The sequence below is a fragment of the Saccoglossus kowalevskii genome, chromosome 3 (genome assembly GCF_978046115.1).
Source record: "Saccoglossus kowalevskii chromosome 3, keSacKowa6.1, whole genome shotgun sequence".
NCBI classification, from domain to species: Eukaryota; Metazoa; Hemichordata; class Enteropneusta; family Harrimaniidae; genus Saccoglossus; species Saccoglossus kowalevskii.
The window spans coordinates 17,918,718-17,944,234 of record NC_140643.1 but is presented as its reverse complement, the minus strand read 5'-3'; the positions used below and the strand labels follow the sequence as shown (position 1 = coordinate 17,944,234).

The 25,517-nt window shown below is 36.8% G+C and overlaps 2 protein-coding genes and 1 long non-coding RNA gene across 3 annotated transcripts; all 3 read right to left on the bottom strand.

Annotated features, from left to right (window-relative positions):
- LOC100372834 (aminopeptidase N-like) lies at positions 1-9,642 on the bottom strand. Its single transcript, XM_006820918.2, has 17 exons — positions 8,984-9,642; positions 8,061-8,346; positions 7,852-7,972; positions 7,544-7,698; positions 6,834-6,947; positions 5,812-5,949; positions 5,013-5,144; positions 4,723-4,901; positions 4,211-4,299; positions 3,377-3,510; positions 3,048-3,251; positions 2,774-2,847; positions 2,536-2,646; positions 2,258-2,419; positions 1,982-2,116; positions 424-496; positions 1-296 (listed from the first exon to the last, which is right to left on the bottom strand). Exons 1-17 carry the CDS (start codon positions 9,586-9,588, stop codon positions 144-146), a joined length of 2,865 nt encoding a protein of 954 aa, XP_006820981.1. The 5' UTR covers positions 9,589-9,642; the 3' UTR covers positions 1-143.
- A 1,550-nt stretch (positions 9,643-11,192) lies between these two features.
- Positions 11,193-12,119, bottom strand: LOC146747527 (uncharacterized). Its single transcript, XR_014928863.1, has 2 exons — positions 11,857-12,119; positions 11,193-11,366 (listed from the first exon to the last, which is right to left on the bottom strand). It is a non-coding gene; the product is annotated as an uncharacterized LOC146747527 (long non-coding RNA).
- A 5,102-nt stretch (positions 12,120-17,221) lies between these two features.
- Positions 17,222-25,517, bottom strand: LOC102810015 (aminopeptidase N-like). The gene is made up of 17 exons (XM_006817224.2): positions 24,892-25,517; positions 23,786-24,059; positions 23,479-23,599; positions 23,224-23,378; positions 22,984-23,097; positions 22,673-22,786; positions 22,414-22,545; positions 22,039-22,244; positions 21,832-21,920; positions 21,537-21,670; positions 20,198-20,401; positions 19,990-20,069; positions 19,717-19,827; positions 19,344-19,505; positions 19,118-19,252; positions 17,764-17,836; positions 17,222-17,408 (listed from the first exon to the last, which is right to left on the bottom strand). The coding sequence occupies exons 1-17, from the start codon at positions 25,515-25,517 to the stop codon at positions 17,238-17,240; spliced, it is 2,901 nt and encodes a 966-aa protein (XP_006817287.1). The 3' UTR covers positions 17,222-17,237.

The window sequence follows — 25,517 nt, the reverse complement described above, 5'->3', positions numbered from 1 at the left end:
TTTAAAACAAATTGTAGACTGTCGAACTTTTATTAAAAACTGCCAGAGAGCCTAACCATACCGTTGGGCCTGGTTGGGTGCCACCCGGTTCACTACTTAGTGGTCATTCACTATTATTCCATGCTGACTCTATGGTTGCATAACTAAATTTCTTTGAAAGTTTGAAGAAAAGCGTGTATGTCATTTCCATTGCGTGCCTGCCATTGCATGTTTACTTGTATTTTTTGCAAAGCTCGGTAGAAATTATTCGCTGCTTCAGTTGGCATGTTGTAATACTGTTGTCCGAACCCAATCAACTGAAATAATATAATACAAAAAACAACAATAGTTCAGTGTTAATTTAATCTGAATGGTGATGTTCGATTTCGCATTCTGTTCACAATCTAATACACTAAGTAAGGAATATTGTTTGAGTCGACTTACCTCGTTCAAGTCTTTTTCTGTGTACATTTTCTCGGAAAACTGCCAAATAATGTCATATGCGCTTTGACCATACCTAGGGAGACACCGTGACGCAATGATATACATGATTCATATTTTTAAATGATTTTTTTTGTAACTACTTTCAAATTGTAAAATTTCCTCAACATATTTAGCCACTTATAATTTTTAATAACAATTAATTAAACTTAATTATGCATAATAAATCCAGTGTGACTGAAACTAATAAATTCAGAAAAAAAGCTGGTGTACACAGACAGAAAAATACGTTGCAATAATGGTTATATTTGAGCAATGGTGTAACATCGTTTCTTTCATTTGCACTGTAATTATATGTGATCAATTGCGCCCATCACCTAAAATGCATACAAATTAATCAATTTCACATCGCATAAATTACCCTTCATCATCTCGTTTGAGTGTTCCGGCTCTAATCAATGCAAACAGAAATACGTCACATTTATATCTTTTGACATATAATGAATGGAGTTCCATGGACGCGTTAAGTGTACGCAATATGTCATTATAGTTAATTAACATTATTTTGCACACAATTTAAACATTAGAGAAAGGTGATTCCATTTTGTGTGAAACCTGTTCAATTACATTACATATCGGTAATTAAAAACGTATTGATAAAACATCTAAATTATGCTACTTTGAACACGGATGAATACATTTAAATTCCAATATAGACTCTATTCTCCAATGAATTTAGTGGCCCATGGCATGTATATAAATTTAAGAAATGGTTATATGTATTTTTTGCATTATATCACGCTCTCAACGATATCCACCGATTTTTTTCACTCAAATCGAATGTAATTGTTATGTAGTTGTTGTAACATAATTTAAACGAAATAATTGCTCTAGCTCGTTGTCTTGCACGATTTGTCGAAATATTTTAATATATAATAACATGGACGGGAGGGATCTCTCTGCAACATGGAATCATCAACACTCGTCACTCATGGGGTTCCATGACCTAACAAAACTAAGATCTTCCCAGAATAATAACTCCGAGGCTAGGTGAGCGTGCTGGTGTTTAACAAAAACAATGAAATGCGAATATCCAACATAGTCCTCGAACATGGAATGAACTAAGTTCCGAGACCGACGTTTTAGTGGGAGGATGTTTTACTAAGTCAATTTGATACAAATGAACTAAATAAGATTATATGTATGTTTAGAAGTATCCACAGTGCGTACGCCTGAGCTCGTCAGAAAGAGGGCGCAGTAAACCACAGTGTAAATGTCCAATAACGGAAAGGGATAGTATATCCTCGGATATGTAATATTGCCTAATTTGACAAATAATACAGGACCATGATATACCGATGATGAATTTCAGTATGTTGTTCAGATAAAAGCCGTTTATTTGCAATATCCAATTTAGGAGAGACGTTTTCTGAAGAGTAAACTGATGGGTACAGGTATCTGTAGTACTGATGTTCAGTGTGTATATTGTGTGTTATGCTATATTTGATTTTCTCGTTACTTTTGCGATGGCCGCAATTGGTCAAGGATTCGTAATACTTACAATTCCAACAGATGTTGGAAGTTCTTGACTGCGAAGCGCCATGCCAGTATAAATCCTGTTGCCGATTTGTCACGGACATAACCGATAACTGTTCCGGTATCAAAATATTCAGAATGTAAGGATTCTTCTAAATACCTATAAGGAATGAATCACACAGAACTACATGTTACCACTACCAATAATGTACAATATTTATACGCGTATATTGTTCATTTCGTAGACACTCATATTGCGTAAAATGTGTTTGGTGTAAAACTTATTGTATTTATTATTCACCCTAAGAGTATCCATGTGATTCTAGAACAAGCCATAGATGACTGTAGAAGGTCACGGTCTTCGTGGGCACGTGTTTGCATATCGTATGCAAATTTCCACTCTTGGTCTCCGCCATGTCGTATTGCAGTACAATATACGGTATCCCTTATATCTGGTTCTATCCTGTAGTATTCAAAACACAGTTATTGTTAGCATATCCCTAATTATAGTTATCATCCTTGTCAATAAAAGTTTTTCATCCGTTATAAATAATAGAATGAAAAATAACTCAAACTTACGGATTGTTCTCAGGCTGGTCGATCCAAGATTTGTACCTCGCCTTCGCATTCTCAATACAGTTCCTCAAATTATTCTCGCACGCAACGCTGAGTGAATTGATCCGTCTGTAGCTAAAACATTAAATGTTACTCCTAATACGTTCGAACAACGAAAGAACGTATACACAACTACTTTGTAGAATTGTGTGCTTTAACGAAACTTTTGACAATATGAAGTTATGTAAATTTATCTACTTACTATTCCAATTCATTATCATCAAATTCCCATCCCAATGAATAGTAATTAGGGGAGACTAGATAACGGAGATAATTCTATAAATACACATATCAATGATTATCATGAGGTCATTCATTTGATTTTGAACAATGAACAAACTTAAGTTGGACAATATGCGTTGTTCGCATAATACATTTAATAAGAAATGTGACATTTCTGAAACGCATGGATCGAATGAGAGATACTATTGAAACAGTTGTATTAATCACAATAATAATATTGAATATACACCTACCTCGTAGAGACCATATGTTGACGAACGCCACAGCATGTACTTTGTATATGATTTCACATCAACAAAAGCCTGCCACGGCATATGTTCGTCTTCTTCACGAAAATACTCGATGACTTCCAATGCCACAACGTGGTCAAGGTGTAGAGCTTCACCCAGAGTTAATGCATCGTCCACAAGATGTGATCGACTTCTAACGGGAATAACCTAGACACAAATGTTATAGAGAAGCATTTTTTTGCTAGGGAACGAAAATGTGAAATATATTATTAATGTTGCTCACAAAATGCCAAGGCACAAGCACGAGAATTGCAATTGTGTTTAAATATTACCTCGTGTGCATAAGTGAGTTGTTTCGCAAGTTTTCGCCAGTTCTCAATGTCATAGTTTACCCGTATGTATGCAGTCTGGTTGATGTTCAATAGTACCCAGTCAGTATTGGTTAAACCTTGTATTTCAAATTCCACTGAAAGGGAATCAGAAAATAAACGTGTTCTGAAATGTGTGCATTAGATCAGCGATCTTTCATGTTTCTCGAACGTGCGTGATATCATTAGGTTATTACGAGAATACTGCAAAGTATACACGTAGGCAGTGCGGCGAACGTATCGGTCGACACGTGCTTACTTTGCGGTAATCCCATGATAACCTTACTACTATGTCATCACTTTCCTGCTTGTAAGTAATAATTTAATGAGTATTGGCAGTTTGGAATAACAACGTTTTGTGCAATGTGAACGTTTGCGTTTCTGCATCCGATGTGAAAAAAAAGAAAAGGGTTTGAAGTCGATAGACTTGAACGAGTCGATGTTGGTGGCGTTACGATAGTTTACCCCAGATAAAAAAATTCGAACGTTTGAACGAGTACAGATACATTTTGCGAATGCATATACGATTTTTATGCTATTTAATGTTTATGCTACTGAGCTAGGCGATTTGGTGTCGTACGCGTCGGTTCACCTCACGCACGCAGCACATGTTTACTTTAATTCATACTACATAATGTAGTATATACCATGTCGTGTATCCCGTGTTATTTCTTTAGTTTACATTCCTATGTTGGCAGCTACTATGAGTTTATAATTGTGTATGCTATTGTTTTCTGCACTGTATGTATAAATAATATGTATGTAATCTCATTACTTTTTCAACAAATAATTACTTACAGGAATTCTCTTCCAGCCACAACAAATTAGGATTTTTGAATTCCAGTTCCTGTTCATGAGTGTAAGACAGAGGAACAACCCATACGTAACTGTGGAAACAAACACACAATATCATCACACTACTAAACGAAAGGACCGTAGTGAATAGTGTCTGTCATTTCATTGCGAGTCACTACATGCCTGAAAATATTTAGTTCTAGTACACCAATCGCAATGTTGACCCAGTTTTTAGAAGGTTATACGCTTTATTTGAACGTCATATGTTTACATTTTTGCCATCCGACATGCGAATTTTTGATAACAAAGTTGATTCATAAACAAGGACTCGTACACTGCTATTTCCTATCAACAAAAGCAAACATGTACAACGCCGTTATTTTATCTTTGGATGCGAACGACCGGCTGTTGCCAACCAGTCACTGCGCATGCGCACGCGCACAAAACGTGAACAACTGCGACGGCCTATACATTCACACTCAGGTGGACCTCTAACATAACTAGGCCGTCCTTACCCCATATTAGTATAATGCTCGTCTTTCGGTTCATCGAAGGGATTTATCAAGAAATGTGACTGATAAGCTCTGAACATGGTCGTGGTTATTCTCGTGATGTTTATTACAGGAAATCCCATTTGCAGAACCCATGGGTCCATAATATATTTCATATCAAGGTTGTGTGATTCCTGTATCACCTATCATGAAATTAAACATACAAATACTATGAATGCATTTACATGATGATGTAAGTAATATCAGCGAAGCATGCTAAAAGCAGTGTTTTTTTTTTCTTCTACTGTACATACCTCGTTCATCGAAGCCCACAAATCGTCGGTAATCACTGAACCATACGAATGACTTTTTAAATAATGTCGTAAGGCATCTATTAGGTCTGGTTCACCGAGAAATCCGCTCATCATCAGTATTAAAGCAGATCCCTTCAAACAAGTGATACATAGTTTATGTGATTAGGACGAGGCTTCCGGGGAAGGTATGTGGTGATGATAGGGACGAATATAATTCAAGTTTGAAACGCGCAACATTATGCCGCTTCAAATCGAAGTGAAAATGTTATGTCGAATTTTCATAACTGTAGATTCATGCCATTAAAAAAACAGAAACTGATAAAATGGGATGGGATCACCGAGCAATTTTCAGAGGACAAAATTTGCATTTGATCATTTTTTTTTTTGCCATTGGTGAATATTATTATATCTAAAAGTATTTCTTCGTGTATTGGAATTGTTATGAGTTATTTGTAATATTTGATTTAAATTAGTGAGTTTTCCATTGTAATAATATAATGTTATTCAATAAGAAGAAATTTTATAGTGCAAAATTTTGAATTCGGCCCGAGCTTCCATAAATATATTAAATGTAGTTTATTAGTTACCCTAATTAATGAATATGCAAAAATGCGCGTCACAGATCATACAGATGTGCGATTAATGGACCATTGGTTATCTGAAAGTGAATTCTTGTGTTTTCCGTGATTAATTGTGTTTCTTCGTCACGCCGTTACCTGTTATGTATATACGCATGTATGTCACACTGTGACGTAAATATCGCGTACTTTTGCTCATTTAAAAAAAAAACTATTGATACCTTATCATAAGCCAGGATATCGAATAGACTGTTTATTTCATCATAAAATCCCGCTGGTGTTACGAGAGGACGTGAGTCGCCATACTGATCCATTCGCATCGCCCGGTAGGTGTGATCTTTTAAAAAGAATTGATCTCGCTGAAAAGAAGAAGTATACTTCTTAGCATATCTTATACACTACGTATTGGTAGTACTAACTCACGATCTTTAATAAGAGCAACAGCGAACAATGTTATTATTCTATGTTCGTGCAAATGACCGGTTCTTGACAGAAATTCACCGCGAACGCGCACGCGCGCAAAACGTAAACCAGTGATGTCATATGATTACAATTTTGCCAAGCAGCTTCGAAAGTGTGATGATATATATGTCGCTTGTTTTTCAGCACAGGTTTGCGACCAGCTGCGATAACATTGCCCATGAGTTGTTTTATTAATAATAACGCCTACATGTATATTTAATAAAAACAGCAGTGAACAACGCCGTAATTTTATCTTCTAGTGCGAACAACTGGTTCTTACTAACTAGTAACTGCATACGCGCACGGCCTACAGGAGGTGAATTGGCAACTGTGTGCAAAACATGTCATCGAATGTTAGCAAAGGCTTTAGACTGAATATTTTTATCGTGAAACCGAATCAACATTTCAAGCTTCAATCCCCTGTATAGCGGTTGCAATGATTACAATATCTTACATATATGATCTGTCGAAATCTGTTGATGATCTGTTGTTTAGCGCGCACGACAATGAACGAGTTAACAACAGACTGCGTTATTTCGCTGTTTTCCAGTGAGTTGACGTGAACTCCAAAGAAGCCATTGCATAGAGACAGCTGTTTCTGAATTATGTGAACGCTAACAGCAGTTACAAACAAGCTTCTATTATTGTGATTTTTGATAATCATGTGTTTGTCCGAATCCAACGTCTTTATGAATACTATATCGCATTACGTATTGCGCAGTGAAGTTATTATTGAACTGCACAGATAAAGCAACAACAACATAATCGTAAATATGCCAACCAATTCATATTCAGGTTCAACCCATAGGAATCCATATGATTCAAGATATGACGCGAATCCTTCATTCAACCAGGTATGACTCCACCATTCCATAGTTACCAGATTACCAAACCACTGATTAGTCAATAAATAAATAAATAAATAAATAAATAAATAAATAAATAAATAAATAAATAAATAAATAAATAAATAAATAAATAAATAAATAAATAAATAAATAAATAAATAAATAAATAAATAAATAAATAAATAGGTTATAATGACCAGCAACATGAAATGATCCAATTCAGATGCAACACTGTTCTTAACCTACACGTGTAACTGATTGAATAGCAGCTGTATACATTTTGTATATCTGATTTGTCGCATAACACATATAGCCACATTTAATAATAAATAGAAGTCCTACATTCATTTGCTAAGATGCGTCTGGGACGTTTACTAACTTAGTAGAATATACGTTAATTTGAATGACCGATAGTAAGGTTTGGGGATGGGGGCAATCATTTCTTGTAATACTCCAGTGGGCAATCAACACTATAAAAATCACTTGGTCATTAAGCTGAACTACAGACATTAATTTAATTGCATATACTATTTAATGACACTCCTATTTTATATTGTTAATTGCAAGGAACAATGACGCAGGATGGTCAGCGATTAACTATCATTACTAATGTTCGAATGTTACGATAAAAGGAACTGCCTACCATATGTGCTATCTCGTGTCCAACCAGCACCACTACTCCCTTCTTATCACCAGGGTTGTCCTCTACCGGGTCGTACAGCATGTATGGCTCTCTATAGAGAATAAGTCCCCAATTTTCCATACCAGTAGACACGTGGATTGGTAATGCAACACTGTCTGACGTAATATCAATATAGAATGTGTCATTAACAAGTTTATTTTCACGTTACCTGTTCTCAACATCCGGTTAATTAAATGTATTTTGAATATCACAACGTACATTTTGTTAATCATAATAATAATTATTATTGTTATAATGATGTAACTCACCTAGTTTTGGAAGTTGATATGAGATATCCCACTGCGTTTCAAAGTTCGTTAGGATATCCATGCCTATATCCAATGAGTATATGGTGGTGTTGAGTTTGGACGGCATGCTCCATACACGGAACTGAAAATTAATATTCAGGGCAATTAAGCTAATTCTATGAAAATTATTTGAAAATTACGTCATCATATTTTGCCCCTAGTCTTCTCACCTGGATTCCATTTTCTGTGTAGTCTTCCTTGCAGTGGAACTCACCAATAAAATAAGCATTGAGATACGTCGACATTTTTACCGATGTGTTGAAATGCGCTTCTACCCACTCGCCCCCGTTGGTGTCGGTCACGGTGATATTTCCGATGTTTGGCATATTCGAGAGAGCCATGCGAGTTGGGCGATGTACAAGAACGGTGTCAAAGGTGGCTTTCAGTGCAGGTTCATCGAAGCATGGGAATGCATCTCTGGCTCGTGTTGATTGGAACTGCGTCGCGGCGTATGACCTGAAACATAATAGCAGAATTATAATTATAATTTTGACCAATTTATTGTTTTATTAGTATGATTTTATTGCTTAATATGCTGTTGTTTGAGATGTTGATATAAATAAAACACGTTTTTTCGGCGAAGGAATTACCCAAATACCCCTTAGTTCACATTTAATAGTACGTACTAGAAACTCAAATCGAATGCACGCACGTACAGTTAATATTTCATTATTTCCTGCCAGATATGCCAACAAAGTTTTAGGTTGGAAATCAACTGTATAGAAGTTATCAATATCGTCGTCTCTTAAAGGGCGGTGGTCATCGCGCAGCGCGTGTTCGAATTTCACGTAAATTAACAATGTATTTCACACGCGTTATATACGTAGCTTTGAGTCCCATATCGAACAGAACGCGGCGCGACGATTGCCGCCCTTTAAATATATGAAACCCTGTTTTGTCAATTGTTCGTTTCCTAGCAACCTGTCCAGAATGACCGTCCTACATGTAGGAACGCTCCTCGAAAGAATACACACAGTTAATACTTTGTTTTATTTCTGTACGCCACGGACGATAAGATAACACTGACATGGTAACCGTTGGGGTTACATGATACTCTGATAAGAACAGAAACAACAACAACAAGACTACTTACTTCTGCTGACCATTCTCTTCGTATGATACATAGAAAAATCCACGCAGATCCTGTTGGTCAATAGTCCCCTCATACTCGAAATGCAACCTGTATTCATTGCCTTCCACCAGGTCATCTTTCGTACGAATAACAAACCAGTTGTATTTGAGATTTTCTTCTACGTTTACTATTTCAAGTTCATTCCCATTCTTGTCGTATATTTTAGAAGTACGTATTGCCATGAGTCGAACGTGAACTTTAATCTCGTTCGTGGTTTTTATACACAGTATATAGATATCAGTTTTACCGTCAAGTTTCAGAAAATCGTCAGCGTCCAAGTGCTGGTCCATGTAAGGTTTCAACCACACACGGTAGTGGAAGGGTTCGATTGTGTCTGGTAGCATACCTTCAAATTCGTCTATAACCTCTGGTATCTCACCTGGTTGTGGCATCATAACATCCTCTGTCTCCTCGCATGTTCCGTCCGATAAATATATTGTCAACATGACTGATAATGCAAAGACAACAACGACAAAACACGTTATAACAACAGCAACTAGCCTGGAAACGTAGCATCCGATTTGGCGTTGTGTGTGTTTTGACGTGTCGTGATAACTGTCCGTCATTTTCCCTACCAGCGGTACTGCACATCTACCTACTTTCGGTGCGACGTTCAATGCTGAAGTACTGTGCACTTATCTTCATGTTATGTTTATGCTACCTTGCCAACATTATCATAGGTGTCACGGTATGCCTGACACAAAGCATTAGTATATTTTCAATTTCACAGTGCCTGCATTGGGGTTGAAGGACATTTTGTTTAGTTCCGAGTGAACACAACTCTGAACATTACGGTTCTATTCAAACTTGAATATCGGCAATTTGAAATTCAACCTTTAGCTTTGGCCATATGTAATATCGACATAGCAAATTTCGTTTAACCATATTAGCACTACTATTAAAATGCAATAAACATGACCAGAGTTATCTACCATCAAACGATAATCAATCAATCAATCAATCATTGATCATTTCAAATCCTCAATAGACAAATGTCACCCCGTCTTTTCGTTTTATCTGATCGTGATCCAGGGTCACAGGACGAGAGGCGCCTCGGTGACATGTGGCTCTTTCGATAAAATCATCACCCCCCGTAAAATATCAACTTAGTAGTTGTCTACATTATTTTGCTATTATATTTCCAAAAAAAACAGAAAAAAATTACACAATACACATATAAACGCATCTGGCATTGCCCTGTTTATTCTATTCAAGTTAGATTTACTCCTCCGATATACGAGTAAAAACCGTGAGTCAGATTATCACCCTCAGCGGCGCCATGGGATTATTTAACGCTAGCCTGATCTCCTATGATTTACAATAACCGTATAAAACTTTTACAGCGCGTAAAGTTTAACTAATACTCTCCATAAACACGAAGTTTTAGTATGACAAAAGTCAGATAACGAATGTAATTAAAGAGACCCAGTTCTGTGATAAATGGGGTATATATACTATGTGATCGACGGAATCATTATGATTCCTTGAGGGTCGGAATTTGTATAGTTGTTCAACTGTAAACTAGATTAATTTGCCTTTTGCTTCTTTTAATTATATCCGTATCTCTATCTCCATATATAAATACATCAACGTCAATAATCATAGAACTAACTAGTGCGAGTATATGTATGTGTGTGTGTGTACGGGGGAGTTACTGATGTAATAATACTTACAAATCGGAAAATCTTACTCTGTTGTAACAGGATTGAAAAAAAAACATTGTAATAACGAAACTGTTCATTGAGTAGAGAATACAATTGGCGATGATTGGCGAAGATGAAATTGAATTACTTGTATTCATCCTTCTTTGAATTCCCTTGATTAATGTTGGGGATAATTGCTCCCAGGTTCGGGAAAATCCAATCTGATTAAAATCTGATGTAGTGTGCGGGCTTTAATTATTTTAGCTATAAACTTATTTTAATTTTATTTTTCATTACTTTTGTTATTAATGCCCTTTTTATTTATTATTTTACTTTGATTTTTTTAAAATTCCGCCCTACCTACATCTGATCCGACGCCTATGTAAGTCCCGTTCAAATCTCGCGTAAGTAACAGCCAATCACAGACCCCCTTTTATACAGGCTGTCGGTTGCTTACTTTTCAGTGTATACGGGCAATCTATCTATACATTATATTTTGCCCACTTGAATAAACCATTAATAGAAAATTGCTAGTATATTTTTATTTGCAAAAGAAATTCCACAGCATTTTACAATTTTTGTCATTACATTGAATATGTTTTTCACTTCCAACAAATGTGTACACTTCCAGATACATCTTCGCCAGCCAAGGTTCGTTCATTCAGTCATCGCTTCAATTTTACATCACTGAGCATAATTATCTAGAATGGAAGCAAAAAAATAAGTAAATCGTAATGATTAGAACACTGTAAACAGCTATAGTAAACAATGCAAACTGATTTTAAATTGTATAGCGGTCACCGGCCCACGGCATCGACGCAGAAAATTGGAGCAAAATAATATTTCCTGATCAAATGCGATGTGTTCCAAATAAAAAAAATATTTTATTCCAGTCCAAATCAGCTCAATTACTTTAATAAAGAGTTATTGTATAATGTACAAAACATTGATACAATTTGATGAATATTTACAGCTACGGCTTCAATACCGGAGACGATTTTGGCCCGATCGTCAACAAAACATCACCTGTCTCCAGGGCAGGCGACTGAAAAAAGACACCGGTGTTCGGTCGAACCGGTGGAAACAAAATCGTCACTCCCAGAATAACTATGCAAAATAAGGATCGAACCATTCGAGCCACAATATTAACATAAAAATGACTTTCGTTGCATTTTACAATGATAAACTTACCGAAAAAGCCGTGTCATTCCCCGGGTGTCATTCTCGGTCGCTAACGTCTGTATAATCCGCCATTTTATTTGAGTCTGTTTGCTACCTGACGTCATCATGTGCACTATAGAAGGAGGTCTGTGATTCGTTGACTAAAATCGTCGATAGTGGGTCTCGTTGAAATCTCGTTACATAGGCATCGGCTCAGATGTAGGTAGGGCGGAATTAAAAAAAAATCACAAAATCAAAATCAAAGTAAAATAATAAAATAAAAGGGCATTAATAACAAATATAATAAAAAATAAAATAAAAATAAGTTTATAGCCAAAATAATTAAAGCCCGTACACTACATCAGATTTTAATCAGATTGGGGAAAATCTACTGATGTTTATGTAACTATTACGAATGTCTGTGTGGTTGCTGGAATTAGAAAAATAAGGGTGGTCGGATGTTCGAAATTATTTCTTGAATGTTATCTAGGATCTAAACAAGAGTATACACGTTATATATTAGTCAATGTGATTTATTTATTCGTTGATTCTGTGCTCATTTCGAATTCGAGGTTGGCTGCGTTGGTATACAGAGCACAGCCTTCAACAATGACACACGCGTGTACTGTACTACCGCCATATGTTACAACAGTAAACAATACCAAGCTGATATTATACGATAGGATAAGGTAAGATAAATCAATGCGAATTATTATTTGTAGTGAAGAGTTTGTTGCCAGGTTATCGAAGTGTACAAATGTATACAACCCGACACCTGATTAATTATGCACGCAACGCCGGTCTTGTATACGATAAACCCGGTCATTTGCTATATTTATGTTAAATAGTTATATTATGAATATTCATAAGTGATCATGGAGCAAATCTTTAGTATAGCGCCAACCTTCCACCATTTCAGTTTGCACGTACTGCATTCCTACATGGTGTAATAACAGCTAGAGCGTTGATAGCATATTCCATTATGAGATAGGGGTATGGTACTTTTTCTCCGGAACGAAATTCATGTAGGATAGTTTGCAGGAATATGATAAAAAAATATACCATCCCAAAATATATATTTATTAATAGCATATGGTGGTAGATTTTAAGTCAGGTATAATGGATTTATTTTACAGAAGACTCTGCGTTCTCGTGATTTGTTCTATATTGCAGGGTTTGAGCCAATTTGTCTTAGAGCGGTGATTGAAACCCGTTAGAAAGGCAACATATCTCGATTATTTACTAATTCATGACTCCAGAAAGCTGTATACGCTGAGTTGCTTTTGGAAGTGAGCCCTGCTAAGATGTTTGGAGTAGTTACTATAGAAACGGACCACCTAGCAGTGTACTCCCGGCTCTACAATACACTGTACAATCTTAAAAAGAACCTCTTAGCTTACTGCTCGAAGACTCTTGTTGTACCGGTGGCAGTGTGGAAAGCAATGTCCCTTGTACATAAGTACGAGTACGAATTTTTGCATGGTTGTGTCACCAGCGTTTTTTACAGAAATAGTTGAGATTCTGATTTCCATGTACTATATATAAAGATAAGATTAAAAGGTTGTAACAAAAATTGTATACCAGTCTGACCTAATCTGAGTGGCCAGCGCCCTCTAATATCAACATATTGAAAATAACTGTATATATCGTGTTGCTGTGATTTATTATAAACGTTTACTTTTCTCCTTGTACACCTAGGACAAATCCTACACTATTCCGGCGACTTAAGTTGAAGTAACGACATATGAGAAATATACCATAGAAGTATATAGAGTAATACCATATTATGTGAACGAGAAATGAAGTGACACATTATTCAACAGTGTGTACATTCAATCCTTCTAACATTCTTTCACATTGTCGCCTGCTCTTCGCCCGCCCGCTATATTATAATAGATACCTAAACAAATTTTTCAAGTATGCACTTCCATCGAGTCTCTTACCTCCGTGTTGGTGATAGAGGGCGCAGTGCTAACATCAGCTATATCGACAATCATAACACACTTCATAGAATTTTACTTGACAGACAAAGTGGTTACAATATTTGTGTATACACATTTCATTTAATTTGCTGTTCTAAAATTATTTTTGAAATTGTGCTTTTAAACAACAAATATTTATGGTTCGTTTCGTTGAACATATAAGTATTGTACTGTAAGTATTGTACTTGGCCGGCAAGGCTCTTGTCAATGACGGCATGCTCACAATAAAAACAAAATCAAAACCCGCCGTACATATGTCACAACAAATCATATAGTAGACTTATTAGTACGCACCAGTAATACAAATACATACGCACAACGCTGCCATGTGTCTGTATATTTAAAGCGAACCTAAATGCGGCCTTAATTTATAGTTGTGTATATTCTAAACTGTATTCGAAATAATATTGCAGTGGTTTAATTTTGTTTTAATTATAACTGTAGCTTGGATAGATATTTGAAGTGCTTGCCATGGAGGCCATTCATGGAGGGGAATAATTAACGAACGAACATATTTAACATCCGGGTACTTTTCAAAGCTATGACGTTTTAGTATCTGATCGCATTCGTATACGCCATTGTACATAGCCGTTCATGCTGCCAAGCATTGTGTACTATTAGTATAAACTCAACTTTTATATGCACAATGTGCTTTTTAAAACTTGGGTTAGAGCCTCATGCGTTTGAACCACAGTATTCTGAGAGTGAAAGCCCAATTGCGTCAAAGTACCGTACTTCCCCGATCGTAAGCCCCTCCCGAGTATGAAGCCCATCCCTATGTTTTTACTTGGTATTTATCGAGTTGAGGGCATTCACGATTATAAGCCCAGAGTGTTTTTACTGGGCGTCGACGATATTCTTTAAAATATGCGTGTAAAAGGTGTGTTTCATTTCATAATAGTCGTGATTGGCATGTTAGTTTGGTTCATGCTTTTATTTTTATGAGAAAACTCGCATTAATTTCAAGTTCAGAGTGCATGGCGAACGTACACATTGTGATTCGCATCGTTTCTATTCTGTCATTTACTCAGGATGAACATCGATGTTGCAATTCTGGAGTAATCCATATTTCTTTGAGTAGTAGCCTTCGAAAAGCCAAAAATGTGATCGTCAAGGCGTGTACCTGGTTATTGGGCATAGTTTACTTTGAGACTATCATGAAAGGCCTAGGGTTTGAACGATGAGACATGTTGGCGACCGAGAAAGGTGTTTAAATTCTTCCTCCACACTCAGTTTACCCACGGTTACTATTAACCGTCGTTTATATTTCGGAAATTGCGAATCGCCAGTTTTTAGGGAAAAAAATCATCGTTTTTTCGTTGCAATCAGTGCTACAGATCGCATTTAACATTGCGGTAATTCACTTCCGCATTGCGCTAAAAAATCATCGTCAATAATCGGAAAATTTCATCATTACGACACATCATTTTGATTGGTTAATGAAAGACATGACCTGTTATGTCAAAGGAAGTTGTTCCAGGTCAAATCGTGCTGAAAAACCTCATGGTGGAAAATTGTTTTGCGTCGAGAGTTTGCGTACGATCGAAAACATACCAAAACGAAGATAATGATAAATGCCTTCGTCCACTGTTTCCTCACAGACCCTACCCATTATTTCACCGTAAATTCAGACGGTATGTAAATCGTATTGTAATACAATGTGTGTGTTTTTTATGAACATGTTTGTTTCTTCATTGTAAGTATCGTTCAAATCAATGACGCATTTTTTTTTCAAAAATAAGTATTATTTTCCCGAGCCCGGCGTGGTGAACGAATATTTTTTTTGGATAATTTTTCGTTGTTTGCAAGATGGTTACAGTGTTTAACCCCAAAACAAAATCATTTTTTCTGAGTTGGTCTGAGTACAAGCTCATCCCTTACTTTTCCATTACGTGTTCATGCCTCCGGGCTTATGATCAGGGAAGTACGGTACACTGTGAAGATTCAGATCAGTCCAGTGTGAGTGATGAGAGTATATCGTCGACGATGCCCCTTGTTCGGATGAAAGTTATATTTCAAATTACACGGAAGTCTGTGAACAATCTGCTTGGTGTTCCTGTGACACTTGTCCCATGATTTGACAGTGCAGCCCCGTGAATACATGGACGAAAATGTTTCCACCACCACCCTACGAACTCAAGATTGCATACTCCAGCATCCATACTTTGAATAATTTGCACGCCGCACAGTGCAGTATTGGAAACAGCATTTATTAGACAGTTAGACAAAAAACAAAACAAAATGCCTGTCTCGATCAATCGCACATCCATAATGTTTGTATGTTGATATGCTTGTAAATAACATTAACGTAAAAATCGAAACAACCTAGACTAAAAGTCAATTCAATCATCCAGCCAACTATGGCTCCCTAAGTTGGTTATATTTAATCAGATACTATTTCGTCATCATGCTTTGTTACCTTACCTGTTTATACCTCATGAGGGCGTTTTTTTATGGCAAGATGGCGCAAACGGAAGTCCTTCGCAGGTTTATGGTTTCTCATATTTAAATCATCATAACTCTGAAGATAATCATTTTTTTTATTTTTATTTTCAAATTTATAATCAATATACATAACTTGATAAATACAAACACCAAAATAGGCTCTATTTAGTTCCCCTTTAAAGCGGGGGAGTCATCACCTACGCATGCGTCAGGTGGCCATAGCGTGTCATTGTTTACGAACAAGCGTCTACCCATGAACCTTTACGCTTTAAGTTATCAATATGTAATTTACAACACCATGAGTACATCACGTTGTCATCACTCGTCCGGCGCATTCCATGGACGAAGGTACACTGCGGTGCATACATACCAATCAATATTAATAACAATAGAACAAGAGCAGCATTTTCCATATACCGCGTGACCTAATAATGACTGACCGAGTTTACCCTCCTTAATTCCAGTCATACTATGATTGATTTGTTTGATGATGTTTGACAGTTCCATTTGACAATTGTACATAATTTATTAGATATTATCTAGTTTGAGGTTCAGTACATGTTTATTTAACGGCTCACCGGGGATACTGATATGTGCGATCAGGAGAGGGGCGTTTGTTGGTACTAGAGCCCAAGATACATTGGAACTATACTGGCATGTGGACGGTCAGGGTGCGTGCGTTGATCTGGGTGTTTACCGGGTATCCTGAATAATTTACATATGGCGACCACGAAACCAAATCGTCTAACGGCACTCCACTCGGCCACCGGAATAAATGTAATCATAATGCTAAGCACCTAATCGAGTTTCACTCATCTACTCGCTTTAACAAACATATACAAAAAATACAAAAATTATATACGTCTATAGGTAAATGCGATGCACCTCCATAATGTAATACGTGCGTTTTAGTGGTCATCAAACTATCGCAAATATTCAATAACTATGATAATAAAAATCTACAATAATTTTATTTATTTTGATTTATTCTTCCATTGCCGCGATTTTCTCAACAGCCGCTTGCAGGAATAACTTTATTTGTACCATATTTCGATCTGCCCATATAATGTTGGTCTCCACTCTCTGTACGGCTCTGTAGAAGTCGTTGGCGCTCTCGCCCGGCATATCGTAATACTTTGCACCAAATGCATTGAGCTGAGAAATCAAGATATGATTACCAAGTTAGTTACAGTGCAGAGGTAACAATAAGTCAATCAACGTAATAATGACAAAGATGGACACACTTTTGACTATTTATCTTAAATCTAAACTTAAATTGAGTCGTAAACATAATAGTGTTTGTTCATGATGACTACGAGGGCGCACTGGCACAATTACTAATATATGCTGTTAATTCGATTTGCACAGGTAATATCCGTGTGCAATATCGAAAAAAAAAGATAAATGTGTCCACAATGATTCTGTCAGTAAAATTTGCGAAAATAATTTCTCCAATATACATATCAGTTACATTGATAAATGTGCGTCCATACGTTTATGACCAACATACCTTTAAAAGGTCATTCTCTGTGTTCATTTTACTTGCAAATGACCATACAAGGTCAAAGGCTGCAACTGAATTGCTAGAATAAAAGCAATGTGTGAAGATGTATAATTACTATAATCTGAACTACTGACTATACTATTGGTAGAGTGATATAGGCCGTCGCACCTGTTAGCATTTCACGAGCACAGTGGATGGTTGGCAAGAAGCCGTCGCCCCTAATTTGTTGCCAACTGAAACAGCAATTGGATGCCTATCAGAGGTACAGCCAGTATGATATCGTATCAATAACGATATGTTGTCAAACGGGCGACAATCTTACATTCAGAGCCAGCAATGTTAACCGTGTTTATAATAACTACTCATCGGCTATATTGTATCTGATTTTGTTAATCTGAGTTTTGTCCAGCTACTACCATACGTTCTGCCCATTTACTAAAAAGTACAAACGATGTTAGTATCCAACAGTCGAGAGCTTTGCTGATTTGTGTTGTATTGTCACACAGTATACATTTGTATCATGCTATGTCCGAATCTAGCCTGATCTGATTGGCTGAAGCAAGGTCTTATATCTGGCGCTAGAAGACCTGTGATTATACTCCTAAACTGAATAAAATGGCTTAAATATCTAACTGGCTCAAGTTCACACGACTTTGAGCTCTACTCATAGTGATTGCGGGTGTATGATCAACTTATCAAAACAGGGAAAACTGGTACAAGTAATAATACGAAAAATGTATTAGAATGCCTGTTTACACAAATAAACCCCCCACATCCACGTGGAAATTATTATATCTGGTGAAAGTCGGGGTAATATGTTTTCAAAAATATCAGAAATTTACACATGGCAACGATATATAAACAACCAGTTTGTAGCATATTTCTTGTGCAAAAATGTTATAATGTGGCTATAACCGGTGCTAGTGGGTATTCGGTAGAGGATATAACCCCTCTGTAGGAGAACGCGAGGTGACTACCTGCACCAAATATGCACATTTTCCCTTAAATGAGTCCTATATCTGCTACCAAATAAATGCCATCTCTCGCCTTTTATGACAATAAATAACGAGCATCTTCATCGTCTTTCATTCTCTAAATATACATGTACTCTCAGCGGAAAAAAGGCATTCCTTTTATCAGATTGTGAGCTAATGCTGAACATGTAAACAAATATACGTCACCATGCGACATCATTTCTCATTTCAGACATCATATCTGGTTATCAGCGCGTCACTTATTCGTGATTAGTCTGCTATTGTCCTGATTATGGTACGCCTTATATCTGTCGCTATGTTATGAATTATGTATGTGTGCATTATGACAATGCGTAATGTTGCTACACAATAACATGTTACTTTACCTCTCATGCAAGGTGTCGAAATATTTCATGGTGAAATCCCATGCTAAATCAAAGCCTAGACCAGAGTTGTCTCGAACATATCCTATGGTAGAGGTGACACTCAGTGATTCATCGTCCATTGCTTTCTCCATGTACCTGGAAGTCAAAACGAGCGTATGTAACAACGTGGTGATATAACGTACATGTGACCATTTAAAGACCTTAGTGTATAATGTGTTATATTTACATATTTAGCGTCCATGGTTGCCTGCTGCAGGCCAACGCAGATTGGAGACGACTTCGTTCTTCGGTGTCATTCATCTGTCTCTTGTATGCAAATGCCCATTCCGCGTCACCGCCATATCGAATTGATGTGCAGTAGACGGTACTTCTCATATTCTCTTCGATTCTGTGAAATCGGAATACAAATGTATTTTATTCTATGTCCTATTCACCAATAGTCTCTAGTTATTTTACCAGGAACATCGGGTGGCTGTGCAATACCAGTGATAATACATGTACTGATTCGAAACGGTCCTGGTGCATATCATTATTTTAATTCATTTTAGGGAATCGCATTTATTTCAAAGATTTTAGCAAGATACAATAAACTAACTCACTTATTATCATCGGGATTTTCCATCCAATATTGGTACTGTGTAGATGCCTCAGTTATGCAGTCGACTAGACTATAAGAACATGCCGTCTGTGTGGTGTCGAGAATACGATAGCTGAAATATCAAGACATGTTCATTATCACATACTGTGTACGTAAATGCATGTGCGTGAGTTTTTTTTTGTTCCTCGGAGCAACACGTCGCACTCCTCTGCTCTGTACATGTCAACTGCTCGTTGAATAATATGATACCGAGTTGAAAAACAGCCATACTCACTAGTCAATCTCTTCAGCGTAATTTTCGAAACCCCATCCTAAACTGTTGTAGTTTGGCGTCACTAAATGACGGACATATTTCTGCAAGAAATTCACTGTGTGGTTAAGTATTTGGTGCAAAGGATAAATGTTATAACGACAGTTCCGAAAATGACATTGTCAACATGGTACACTACGGTTCGACTGTTGGACTGTGTCTTAACACTTACCTCGAACATACCGTAGGTAGACGTCCTCCAGATCATGTACTTTGTATACCACTGGTCAGCTACAAACGCCTGCCATGGACTGTATTCGATCTCATTGTCAAGATATTCCATAGCTTCCAAGGCAATCACGTGATCTAGGTACAGCGCCTCACCGAGAGTAAAGGCATCGTCGATGAGGTGTACGCGATTGCGAACTGGAAGAACCTGTCGTTGTATTTGAAAAGTTTTTAATACACAAAAACATGTAATGATATTTGAATCCTGTAAAACATTCAGAAATTAGCCCCCCCCCCCTGTAATGGGACTTACATCTAACATTAATGCTAATTGTATCTATATTATTGGATTCCTTAACCATGGAAACATGTATTCGGCGTTTGAAATTATACTTATATACCGTGGCATCAAAAACTACATCGCTAGCAATATTCAATAGATTGGCCATTACGCCAAAGACAACCTCTCGTTAACATTTTATGAAAATCAAATCATAAAATAATTCCCGACATTGTTGTTCCCGTGGCAACCATATCTGAATTTACATTTTTGTTTCAATTGGTTCATATAAATGGTGATTTCTCGTGAAAATTCCAATTGAACCCATCCATAATTTTTTAAGTTATAAACAAGAAATCATTCTCCAAATTACTGTTTCGTGCCAACCGAGTTAACATCTCAACCAACATTCTTGAATCTAAGAATTTAATTTAATTAATTTAATGAGTTATAAATGACATAAATTCCAGAATGTTGTTTCTATTGTAACCTATCTGAATCTTGGCCCATGTCTAATCTGTTGGTTTGTATTATGAGCAACTCCTGAAAATTTTATGAGAATCCAAACAAAAAATCACACCAGAACCTGATGTTACCATGGAAACCAAATCCACATTTCTACCAACATGTAATCGAGTAGTCCGTTTGAAGGGCAACCGCTCTCGACGATTTCATGATAATCCATCTTTATGCTTTTGAGGTAGAAATAATTTTCAAACATTGGTAACAACATCCACGTCTGCACCAAAGTCCAATCTACTGTCCCCGTGGTTATGGTACCCCTGATAATTCCTTGAAAATTCGTCTATAGGGCTTTGAGTTAATGAATAAATACTCATTCGCAAAATTGCTGTATCCATGGTAACCGTACCCATATCTGTACCAGAATTGAATTGGTTCGTGCTTGTATCTGAAGCAACCCTCATAGACATTTAATGAGAATCGATCCATAACTTTTTATCCTGTTAATTAACAAATAACCAAACAAACAAATCTTTGGCTGACGTAAATTAGATAGTTTTTAAAAAAATGACTTGGTTGAATGTTATCTTAACGAACTCACTTCGTGGTCATTCAACAGCTGTATAATCAGTTTCCTCCAGTTATCGGTGTCATAATTGACTCGTATGAACGTGGTTTGGTTGATATTTGCAATATACCAATTTACATTAGTTGCGCCCTCTATCTCAATCGTGCCTGAGGAAAAGAAATATTTCAGAGATAATTATGTCTTTTATGTCATTGTATTTGTTTTACCCAGTGGAGAAATATCTAACCCATGCTAGTTACCATCGTAGGAGATGTGGTCATATTTCAAATATTTGCTCTAACAATTTTGAAAATCGTTTTTTTTATACCTCCGGTTTTATGTAGCCATGTTCTTTTTGGCATGTCAAAGTTCAATTCTGCTTCGTGTGTGTAGGTTAAAGGAATGTGCCATACGTATCTGCTCAGAGAAACAAAAACAAAATTTGGGTAAATAAAATCACACAATAAAATGACATATTCAAATTCGGTAATATTTGTTTAAACAGTATTGATTTTATACGTCCTGACTTGATTACCCTAACTGTGGTAACCCTGGGTCTTCTTGTGGTTCATCGTTCGGATCAAGTAGGAAATGCTCTTGTTCAGCTGTAACTAAATTGGTCGCTGTTCTCGTCAAAGTCACAACAGGAAAACCCATCTGTAGAACCCACGTGTCCATTATATCTTTCATATCATAGCCTAGAGTTTCTTTCATGCTCACTCCCAAATGAGCGTCAACAGTCTAAACAGTTAAAAAATATCCTAATCATTAACGATAACACATTTTAACCGTAGTTTACGGTATATATTGGTACTCCAGTACTACATTTAAAGTTGCACACAATGAAACAATAACATGAATATTTCCTTCACAATCACAACTTTTCTGTACACATGGAAATTCAACATACTTCAGTTAACGCCATCCATAGATCATCTGTGATTGTGTTGTTCCATTCATGTCTATGTAAATAATTACGTAAACCATCAAACAGCAAATCTTGAGTCAGGAAGTCAGCCATCATATTAATTAAAGAGCCACCCTAGACAGAAGGACATAGAATTATTCAACGAAATATGTGTCCTTGATTTAGATGATAATAGTTACTTCTGATAATAAAATAATTGATGTCTAGGATACTTGAATCTTTATTACTATTAGAATAGTACCTTTTCATATATCATTCTACCAACGGTTCTCTCCGCACTCACAGGTGTTGAGGTGCCGGTTTGATCAACTCTCATTGCCCGGTAGGTTACATCCTTCAGAAACAGTTGGTCAAACTAGGGAAGATGAAAGCATTGCATTCTGTTTACCGTAATACGATCTATATGCATAGACCAAGAGTATGCTTATATAATTAGAAAACAGTTCACTACTGATTGTTAGCCAGTGTGTGCGGGATAATATCACTGGGATTAAATCTCGTTCACATTTTTGAAGTCGACAAATTCCTTAAGTTATACTAAACAAAACTTACTGTATAAAAGCCAGATACTGAGTAATCTAATCCATAGTTTTCGAAATAAGTAGCAAATCCTTCATTAAGCCATAGATCGTTCCACCATTCCATTGTAACGGCGTTTCCATACCACTGTAATCATAATTGTACATCATTATTTACACATTGCGTCAAAATAGTTAATACATTTTACGAACATCAACGTCTATACATTTACCCACAGTCCCTCAACACCGGTATTGAAGGATTGTGATTTACCATATGTGCCAATTCATGTGCAATTACGCCCGCTACGCCCTGCTTTCTACTAGGCGTGTAGTCACGTGGGTTGTAAATGATGTACTTCTCACGGTACAGAATCAAACCCCAATTCTCCATAGCGCCTGGTGAAAACACTGGCAACGCCGGCATGTCTGAAATGTGATGAAAACGTTATTGGACAACATTCGTCATTCTCATTGCAGCATTCAAAAATCATAGTTTGCGCGATGTAAACACAAGCACTATACACACCCGTCTTTGTCATATGGAACGGCATGTTCCATAAGTCTTCGAACATTGACATTTGGTCCATACCGGTATACAGAGCATACTCAGTGTCTTCAATGAGCGATGGCTGAGAGCAAACCCCAAACTGTATAAAAATGTAATAATATTGCTATTTAATGGTACACAATGGATCAAATACATCTCACCAATGTCTCCGATAACTACAATCACAAATCCCATATACAGTCACACCGTAATTCGAAGTGTTTTTTTTTTAATTTTAAACATTGATGCGTCATATTTTTTCGATAAACTAAGTATTGATGCTTACAAATATGTTGTTTCTTGATGTATTATAGATACATTCCCAGTCACCTATGGTATATGCATTCAAATAACTAGACATCAGAACTGTCTTGTTATATTCAGTCTCAATCCATCCTTCTAAATAAGTACCATTCCTGACAACCTCTGTGTTGGCCAATGCAATACGACCCGGTCGATAAATCAGAGTAGTGGTGAACGTTGCCTTCAGTGCTGGTTCATCGAAGCATGGGAAGGCAGAACGTGCACGGCGTGATTCAAATTGAGTTGCCGCAAATATTCTGAAATATTTACGTGGTATTGTATATGATTGTTTATTACCCGTATACTTAAGAGCAAGGTCAAGTCTAGGATTTTAACATCAATTGTATAGAAACCATGTGTTACTCAACTGAACTGAATAGACCTTAACCCGCTTCATTCGTGGACAGGTGTCACGTGTTACATCGTGTTCGGACCATTCATCGTGCTTTAGGTAAAAATACTAGATAGGCACACGACCTGCTTGAATAAGCATTTTGTCGTGTCTTCTGGGCTTGCGGCCCTTTGAAGTATGTATTCCATGTACATTAGTACATTATTCATAGTTACTTTTGCCACCCATTATATGTAAGTTTGAATTGTATTGACTCTACACTACACTCATCTTAAGAGCAATTGACCATCGTTGTTTTTTATTGAATTGTAAAATTCGTTGTTATCCGTTGGTATGATATCAGTGTGTTAAATTTCGAGTTTATATCTCAATATAACATCTGTGACAAGCATCTTTAAAGTGTAAGACTTTTAAACTTACGTTATACTTGTTTTATGAGATTATTGAACTCTGCTGAGTCATATAACAAACTACACCAAGTTGGCAGATATATGGGTAATAAATATGAAATGAGCATGTCACATGACCGGCCTAGATTTAAAAGGAGATGTGACAGGAAGATTCTGTCCGATTGCGTTCTGATAAGAATTATGGGGTACGCTAAACGAGTACCGAGGTCACACGGACAGTATGGCAAACATGACAGTAATGTAGCTCCAAATTCGTAAGGAAAAATTTGTTGCTTACTTCCTACAAATTTAGCTGATTTGCATATTCATAAATTAAAATCTACTTACTTCTCTTCTCCGTTCTCTGTATATTTGGCGTGGTAGAATCCGTAGTAATCTGTCTGATTTAAAGTACCCGTATGAGTGAAACGTATTCTATACTCCCGTCCGACTTCCAATTTCTGTGATAGCTTGATGACGTAAAACTCATTTTCGGAGACTGCTTCTGTGGTTGAGACAGGAATCTGCTGGTCATTGTCTGTTTGAGAAATTTCACAGCTGTGGACAGTCATCGTTCGTATATGCACAGTGATTTCGTCTGTTGCTTCTTCACAGATCGCGTAAATATCAGTCTCACCGTCAATATCGAGATATTTGTCACCGTCTAATTGTTCATCAAGATAGACCTTTAGTTTAACATCATAGTGATATGGAATCACAGTAGCCGGTAACCTGGCTTCTGGTACTGGGTCAGTTGTTGGGATGTCAACAGGTGTTGGCATCTTGATCGTTTCTGGGTCATCTGGTAACTCAATTTGGGTCACTTCACACTCTCTATCGGGAACAAAATACGCCAGCAACACAGCACCAGTGAGAATTATAAGGGCAACTGCAACCAGAATGTAAATAGTGGTCTTCTTAACGACCCAACCATCACTCGGTGGTTTCTCATCACTGAGATTCAGATTCGACAT